This window comes from Echinops telfairi, unplaced genomic scaffold (genome assembly GCF_000313985.2).
Source record: "Echinops telfairi isolate 266 unplaced genomic scaffold, ASM31398v2 ScPeMD7_7412;HRSCAF=8450, whole genome shotgun sequence".
NCBI lineage: Eukaryota > Metazoa > Chordata > Mammalia > Afrosoricida > Tenrecidae > Echinops > Echinops telfairi.
Window position 1 is genome coordinate 9,992,674 of NW_022111312.1, and position 8,793 is coordinate 10,001,466.

General features: G+C 44.0%; 2 protein-coding genes across 2 annotated transcripts in view; one reads left to right on the top strand and one right to left on the bottom strand.

Annotated features, from left to right (window-relative positions):
- Positions 1-3,923, top strand: part of GATC (glutamyl-tRNA amidotransferase subunit C) — a 16,955-nt gene extending 13,032 nt beyond the window's left edge. Inside the window, exons 5-6 of the mRNA XM_045296709.1 lie at positions 2,718-2,821; positions 3,255-3,923. Of these exons, the coding sequence (XP_045152644.1) occupies positions 2,718-2,821; positions 3,255-3,322 (172 nt within the window). The 3' untranslated portion in view covers positions 3,323-3,923. The remainder of the gene's footprint in view (positions 1-2,717; positions 2,822-3,254) is intronic.
- Positions 3,924-4,487: 564 nt separating this feature from the next.
- SRSF9 (serine and arginine rich splicing factor 9) overlaps positions 4,488-8,793 on the bottom strand; it is an 8,595-nt gene continuing 4,289 nt past the window's right edge. The window contains exons 3-4 of the mRNA XM_004709567.3: positions 6,478-6,650; positions 4,488-4,997 (exon numbers count right to left, since the gene is read on the bottom strand). Of these exons, the coding sequence (XP_004709624.1) occupies positions 4,854-4,997; positions 6,478-6,650 (317 nt within the window). The 3' untranslated portion in view covers positions 4,488-4,853. The remainder of the gene's footprint in view (positions 4,998-6,477; positions 6,651-8,793) is intronic.

Below are 8,793 nucleotides of genomic sequence, written 5' to 3' on the forward strand. Positions count from 1 at the left end.
TCATGTCTCATCCCACCCATGCCTTTTTTGCCTAATTTCCTTTTTTCAGATCTCAACGGTCACTTCCTCAGTCTTTATAGCCTGAGTCAAGTCCCCTTTCAGGACACCATGTGTCTCTCTTGGTGCTCAACAGAGCTGTTATTTTATATGAGGTTTGTTTTATTTGCTTGACATTTTGAGTATCTTCCCCTCTCCACACAAACTTCAGTGATCGTGTCTGATTTTATGTTTTCAGTGTTTAGCACAAAGACATTAAGTCAATGCTTACTGGGTGAGTGTTTTCATTATTTGGGACTGAAACAGAAACACAAAAAAACCAAAAACCCATTGCTGGGGATGGTGGAGGAGAGGGGAACCAACAAACCCAGGGACAAGGGAACAAGAGATCTAAAATCAATGGCGAGGAGGGCATAGAATGCCTGGTGGCATTTGGTCAAGTGGCATGTAGTCCAGAGGAAGTACAGAGAGCCGAATGAAGGTCGACCATGGTAGTGGATATCTTCCTGGAAGTGGAGATGAATGCTAATCCCAATGCAGAGAAGTCGATCTATCATTGTTGGTGTCTTTGGGGATTAGGACTACATTTAAGTTCTCTAGTGCAGCCCATTGAGAGTGACAAGAAGTGCGGTAGACATTTTGTCAATGACAGTGGGTTGGCAGACATTTCGAGTTCAGCCTGGCAGGGTCTGAATCTCCACACATTGTTCTGAAGTCCGGAAAAGTTGAGCAGCTTGCTAAGGTGCTTGGTGTGCTGCCACCACAGAAACCCACTAGCCTACAATTAAGGAACTAGGCAGATAAGGTTCAATTCTCGAAATAACCCCATCTATAGTCATTAAGTGGAAATGATTTTTAAAGGGCTGAATTTTCTCCCCCTGGAAATTGTATTTATAATAGAAAACCTGATTTCTACATGATGCTGGAAAAAGCACTTATTAGATCTACCAGTGGGAAAGCAGCCTCATCACCCACTGCTGGGGTAGTAGTCTTGTTTTACCAAGCTCCAAATGTCCAATAACAATTAGTAACCTTCTCTAAATGATGTGGGTTGGGGTAAGTGCACAGGTACATTTGATTGGTGGGGACTGAGGTGCACCTGGGGTGCGCCAACTCTCCTGAAAGCAGAGCACTCAGCTGGCACTCAGCACCCTCCTCTTGCCCTGAAAATGGAGCAGTTGCTGTCAGATCGTTGTTTATTAAGATCATGTAATTTTCCCAGCAAAATGGTGCAGAAACATTCTACAAGAGGGAGCTGAATTATGGTGAAGCCGAGTGACCTGCACATGTTCTGACTCCAGAGCCAAAACGCTCTGCCATTTAAAACTGCCTCACAGAAAAAGGTGAGCCGCCCAGGGGTTACCTGTGTGAGAGAGGGAGGGCTCTCATTGCTTTCCAAATTTTCTACAGTGGGTGCGTCATTCCTTTGGGGTTAAGAAGAGCAAGCTAGGCGAGAACAGCTGCACAACTTGAATGTCATCTGTTTCTGGATTGTGTGTGAACTTGTTGAACCAGGTGCATGCTCCTGCTGTGTGCACTTTCAACGAAAACAAGAAAACCCTATTGAGAATCTAGTTCAACCGTCAATGGTTGGATATTTAAAGTCTGGAAAGACCTTGCTTGAGGCCAGAAGTTGTTTTGTTCTGGAGGATGTCTTTGTTGTTGAGGCTGTACCAGGGGCAGGTCCTAGAGGAACAGATGCCAGCTCTCCACTTTCCAAACCACAAATAAATGCGTCAAGCCCTGGGCTGCATGCCAGAGGGCAACAAAACACTCTTAAAAGCATCTTAACGTCCAACTTGAGCCCTCTTAACCAAATGCTCTTGTTATGGAGTCAGGCTCTAGATGACCTAGGCCTGGTTCACAGCAGGGAGGTAGCAAGCAGAGCAGGCTGACCTCGGTGCACTTCCAAACCTTAATGACGAGGCCTCCTGTGTGCTCGGGCTTCCGTTTTTATACCAGTTTACACTTTGGACACCAGTGAAGCCAGTGGGAACCCTTGAGCTGCTGTCACATCTTGTTCCAGGGCAGGCATTTTTATATCCACCAAGGCTACTTTGATGAAGCACTTGATTTAGGTGTGCCAGACCCAGAGGTACTCAGGTCACTCCCAGTTGTCATGGGGTCAAAACAAAGTCACTTACAACCACACTAGAGCACGTCTGCTGTCCTCCTCGGAGTGTGCAGGCTCACATGCTTTGGGGTCACATGGTTCTTCCTGTCAAATATTTTATTCTCCAATCCAATTAGCTTTGGTGAATGTACTAACTACAAGGCTGATGGATCAAACCCACCTGCTGCTCCTGAAAGGATTTACAGCCTCAGAAAGCCTATGTAGTGTTGCCAGGAGTTGGATTTGACTCAGTAGCAGCGTTTGGTTTTTGAACTTCCAACTAGAGCTTGTCCACCCTTCACTAGTCAGCAATGGCACTGCCTATTCTGAGTGCTTACTGCCCCCCCCCCACCCCTCATCACCCAGGCCAGGCTTGTGCCCCTTGGTATTCTGGTGGCAGGCTTTGTTCACCTATTAGATCTAACATTGTTCTAATTGTCCCTTCTCTGGTCTCTACCCAAAGGCACCAACCACAGCATCCATTCATAGCCCTTGTGGAATTTGGAACAGCCTAGAAAGTTATTTGGTCTATTGACTGTAGTTCCATCTTTGAGCATGGCCACTCTTGACACTCCCAAGGGTCACCTTGAGATTCTGGGTTTTGTAGGTGCCTGTACCTGAGATCTGATGACATAAAAGAAGGCAACTGTGTTGAAAAACTACTTCAGAACTCTCAACGGGTCGTGGAGGAGTATTTCGTGGCCCCTCCAGGTATGTGGCCCCTTCAGGTATGCTAGCCAGAGTGGCTTCACATAAATCAATATGAACTAAGCAAAGAAGGTAGGAACTACATAGACCAAATGAGCAATAGAAAGCTTGAAAAGATGTTTACTATACTCTGAAGGGTATCCAATTCACCGAATTACTCTTTTCTAACTGCTTTGTCACAGACACGTTGAGTTGTCTGCTGCTTTTATGTCCACCAATCGGAGCTCACACTTCAGACCTAGCTGCTTGGCTCAGTCTTCCCTTTCACTCAGATATATGGCTATTTTGTGTCTTTCATTTATTAGAAAGTGGGCCTTCAACAAGATGGCAGCTAGGCTCATTTTCTAAAGCAGACTAAGCATTTAATTTAGTAAAGCCAATTGGGCAGCAGGCTCAGCTATAACATTTTTTTTTTTTTGCTATTGGTTTCAAACAGGTAATATCTCACCGGCAAAGCTGGAAGATAAAGAACCCCCTCAAGGCCACAAAGGGAGTAACCTGTAAACATTAACATTCCCATTTTGCTCAGTCACCCGACAAAAATGGACTAACAGTGTTCAATAACGGACTCTTCTGAAGGCAGAACTGGGGAAGCACTGAATTCCTGGTGGTAGTGGACACGAGGCCTTATCAGCTTTGGAGGAAAGGTATCCAGTGTTCACTTACCCACCTGGCCTATGACATCGTCTCCCTCACCTCTCTCCCCACCTCCCACAAAAAAGCTACGTCCCAAATTCAGTCAAGTTTTTCGGTTCCTCAAGTGGCAATGCGATATGATCACTCACCAGGTGACAACCTGAGTTACCATTTTGAGCTGCTTTCTTTTGACCTGAGAAACAATCAGCCTTTCCTCTAACAGAACTTTCTCAGACTTGTCACTAGATACTCACTAGACTCCAGGCAGGGCTAACTTTGCCTAAAGTCTGAGAACCGTTCGAAATAGATTATGGTGATAACATGCAAAAAAAGATGTCTACCACATGTAAAAGTTTCATTCTGAGATGAGAACTCTCACCCAAGGCAGTAACTCCTGCTCCCCAACCCCTATTTTCCTCTACCCTGCAATGATTGTGACGTGAAATAAATCTAAGATGTTGTGTTTGCAGAAAAGGGTTGGATATGATGGATGAGATAAAGAGCCAGAACCGATTCTCCACCCCCAACCAATATATACACCAGTCGCAGTGATCTCTGTGCTGCTCCCAATTTGTGGGGGAGGGAAGCCCATTTTCACTCTTCCCATTCCCTGTGTACAATGCTTTTACTTAAAGGCAGGCTGCTCAATAAGCTTGGCCCTGAATTCAGAGAACCCTGATTGCTCTTTTGGAGCCTTGGTGGTGCAGTGGTTACTCGTTGGGCTACGATCCTCAAGGTCAGCAGTTTGAAACCACAGCAGCTCTTCAGGAGATTGGGGGTGGGGGGGTGCTTTTTACTCCTGTAAAGATACCCCAACACAGAGACTCAGAGGCAGTCCTACTGTCCTAGAGGGTTGCTATGAGTCAGTATCGACTCGAGCCTTGAATTTTGGTTGGTTAGTTTCTCTCCACATAAAGTCACATCCCTGCTTCTTACTAAATGGGCACAAGGTGCTGCAACTACTTAGTGGTCTTTACAAACCAGTCACCTGTTTGGGGACATCTGCGAACTTAATCAAGAACAATCAGACATGTCAATTACTAAACGTTTAAAATATATTTCTAAACAGAATGGGCCAACTCACAGTTACTGCTGATCTCCATAGCAGAGCAACCCACAAAGACACAGCACTGATTTTTTTCCCTATAATCGGGTGAAAAATATACAACTTGTTTCTGAACCAAAACCACAATTTCGGCAGCTTAAAATGTTCCACTGCTAATATGGCCCTGGTAGAAATTGTCATTTTTTAGGTTTTTATTTTTCCTTAAAAAAAAAAAAAGAAAAATTAAAAAATTTTCCTAAGACACTAAAGCATCAATCTGGAATGTAGATTCTGAGCACAAAGCAGCTCAGGTCACACTAAAAAATAAAGAACAAATTTCCACTGCCTGCTTTCTCAATAGGGCCGGAAAGGAGAATAGTAGTGTGGGGAACCCCTGCTTTGGTATGGAGAGTCACGGCCCCGTGACCCAGACCGAGACCGTGAGTAGCCATAGCTGGTGCTTCTCTCTGGATAAACTCGGATGTAGGATGTTTCACCCTGAAATCCAAACAAAAAGCAAAGATTAAGAAACTAAATTTAAAAAAAGGGGGAGGGATGTCAAGGAGTACAGCAAGAAAAAGAATATTTAGAAGTGATCATGGTATCAATTGTACAATATTGCTTGACATGACTGAACTATGGCATGGTATACGTATATTAACGCCAGATTAATAAACTTAAAAACTCATAAAAGGAGGCAGATCTGTACCCAACATGGCTGGCTAACAATTAACAGTAACAGTTAACATAACAGGGCCTGGCATGCCACTTTGTGTAAACTATCTTGTTAAATTCACAGTAGACATTTCTTTCAATCCTCATTTCAAAGATGAAGCAATTTGCTACATTAAGTGGTTGCCTGGCTTGTGATAAATGCCCAAATATTAGCTCTAATTGTTAACACGCAAATTTACTGCTCCTGAACTTGGAAAGGTTCTCAGAAGTCAGTTTGCTGCAATCTCATCCAACATATCTCTGGAATAAGCATGAAGGAAGGACCAACTACTTTCAACATCTCCCCATGTGCCCACACCTGGGCTAGACAATCTAGTTATATCCCAGTGGTATTCTTATGACCATTTTGCATCTGGGGATACCGGGGCCAGAAAGAAGCTTGGCTAAGAGATTACTAAGAAGCAAGTCAATCCAGGTTGCCTGTCTCCCAGCAGTCTCAGATGACCTAAAAATGCTGGAGGTGAAAGAAGGCATGTGCTACTCCCCCAGATGGCCAGCCATAGGATTCACCCAGTGGAGGCCCTGCTGTGCAGTGTAACCGAAGGGCAGGTGCTGATGCTTTCTGCTTCAAACCCAAGTCCTAGAGGACAGTCTAAGCGAAAGCCTAGTTCAGCTGTGCCAACAGCAGCAATTACACTATCCATAAAGAAAAGACACCAGTCCAGAGACCCCCACCAACCTAGTCAGAGTTGATAAAGAGGGAAGGAAAAAAACCAGTCCTATTAGTAGTCTGGTCTCAGCTCTCAATGGTACTAAAAGGGAGCAACCCCAACTCAAATCATATGGAGAGTCAGCAACAGTACCAGGCCCAAAAGTGACCAAAAGAAAATGACAAGCCGGTCCAGGTTTCCAAAACGATCCTGTACTTTTGGAAAGTAGCAATTCAGGCACAGCGGGAACTAGAAGGGCTGACGACCAGGCCACCCTGTAGAGCTCAGTCTGGAACCAAAGAGTTGACCACGTCAGTTATGTTCCTGACATCTTGTGCCAATTGTGAAAGGGCAACACAGAACAACTCACCACACTGGCAGCTGGTGCTAGCTTCATTCCAAGTTATAAACACTATGACTGCAAAACTGTCTAAGCTATGACCCCGCAGGGCTTGGGCACGGCAAGTCCCTTGGTTCTTCAACTGAGCACCAATGACACTGTGATTCTGTCAGCAAAAGCCTAGCCGGTGGCTAGGGAAGGTTCAGGAAGAGTGCCCATAGTTCAAACACCACAACAGACAAGGGGGACTCACCTCATGAGAGCGAAATTTGGTGTCATCCAGCTTACGCAGGGCATATTCCATATCTTCTTTTCTGAGATATTCAACCATCCCCATGCCATCCTTCTGCACATCTGCGTAACAGACATCCCCAGCTTCTCGCATGTGATCCTTCAGGTCCTGCCAGCTGCCTGATGGAGGAAGTCCTAGGTGCAGAGGACATAAAAGAAAAAAGGGGCTACATCCGTCAACCATGTGAATCACCCTGTCAACAGCCAGCATCATCTTGAATCCTCTGCCAATCACTTCCTATAAAATGCAGAAACTCCTCAAACCGAAAACCTTGGGAAGACATGGAACCAGAGAGGAGCGCTAAGACCGGTGTGGTAGCCCCTGTGAGCAGCTGGTCCTGAGCCATCTTCCAGAGGTCACCGCTTTCTCAAGAGAGCTGCTGTCTCACACATTCTTTCCGATGGTCTAAGGAACCGAGACACCGCTTCTCTATCCTTCTCCAAGTGGGTCCGCCCACACCTGAGTACCAGGCATGACATCATCGTGCCAACCCCATCACATACACACCTTACAAATACAGGTGTATGTGACAGGGTTGGCGCCATAATGTACTTATGTGGACCAGTCACACGTGGGTAAATGTAAAATCATCAACTACTGAAAAAAAAAATCTGTACCATGGAAATTTAATCTGCATACTGATCGGTCTTTTTATATTCAGCTGTGGATGATGTGAATACTGCCCCTTGTGATAGTAACAGGTATGTTAAAAAAAAACACGGAATGGTAAATCATAGGAAACTTTAATGAACCGTATTGACTGAACTATGCCATGTATCTTTTATTAAAGCTAATTGTTATATATTATTTTCATTAGCAAACCATCCCATGACAATGGGATCTTGTAGAGAAGAACGTTAAGAAAATATAGTGGGGATTTTTTTACAGTATGGTTTTACCTCAATAATTACAGCAGGAATTGAGAAACTGCAATGTATTATTTGTTGTGAAGTTCTATCAGGAGAATTTATGAAGCCGAACAAACTAAAACGCCATTTTGATAGCAAGCATCTGAGCTTTGCGGGCAAGGATACCAACTATTTTATAGAAGCAAAGCTGATGGATTCAAGAAAGCCAACGCTGGTGGCGAGTACCACATACAAAACCTAAGCAGCCGTTGAAGCCTCCTATTTGGTGGTACTCAGAACTGCCAGAGCTATGAAACCTCACACCATTGCTAAGGATTTACTGTTGCCAGCAACCAAAGACATTGTTCGAGTTATGACCGGAGACGAATTTGTTATGAAATTTAGTGCAATTTCATCTAAGACACTGTCCCGCAGGAAGAAGAGATGACGTGCCAGCTGATACTCTTAATCAGGTAATCCAACTGATATTCTTGATCAGGTAATCCAGGAAATTAAATCTGCTCCACTTCCAATATTTAGCATCCAGCTTGATGAATCCACAGACATTGCAAACTGTTCAGTTCGGTTAGTGGTTTACGTGAGGTATATTAATGATGTTTCTTTTTTGCAAACCTCTTGAAACGACAACTACTGCACACGATAAATGACACAGTTGGTTCATTTCTAAAAAAAGCCTAAAACAGTAGTTCTCAACCTGTGGGTCGAGACCCCTTTGGGGGCCGAATGACCCTTTCAGAGGGGTTGCATGATTCATAACAGTAGCAAAATTAAGTAGCAACGAAAATAATTTTATGGTTGGGGATCACAACATGAGGAAGTGTATATTAAAGGGTCATGGCATTAGAAAGGTTGAGAACCACTGGCATAAGATCTCTTGGGAAATGGTGGTGTTTGCAGATAGTGCTTCAGCTATGCTAGGATGTTGATCTGGATTTCAATGTTTGGTACTGAATGAGTCACCAAAAGTCATCGGAACTCACTGTATGATTCATTGACAAATATTAGCAACGAAGACACTGCCACAAGAGTTAGAAGAAGTAATGAAAAGCATCATAAGTTCTGTTATTTTTGTGAAGGCAAGCACTTTAAACAGTCGACTGTTTTCGCAACTGTGCAACGAGTTGGATGCGCCGAACCATGCTCCGCTATTTCTCACTGACGTGAGATGGTTGTTGAGAGGAAAAGTTTTAAAACCTGTTTTTGAGCTTCACGATGAACTCAAAACGTTTTTTAATCAGAAAGCAAGACTATAGTTCGAAGTACTTTTCAGCGATACAAGCGAACTGCAGAAAATAGCTTACTTGGCTGACATCTTTGCCATCTTAAATGAGTTAAATTGATCACTGCAAGGACCAAATGCAACATAACTTGATTTATCTGAAAAGATCTGATCATTCCAAATGAAACT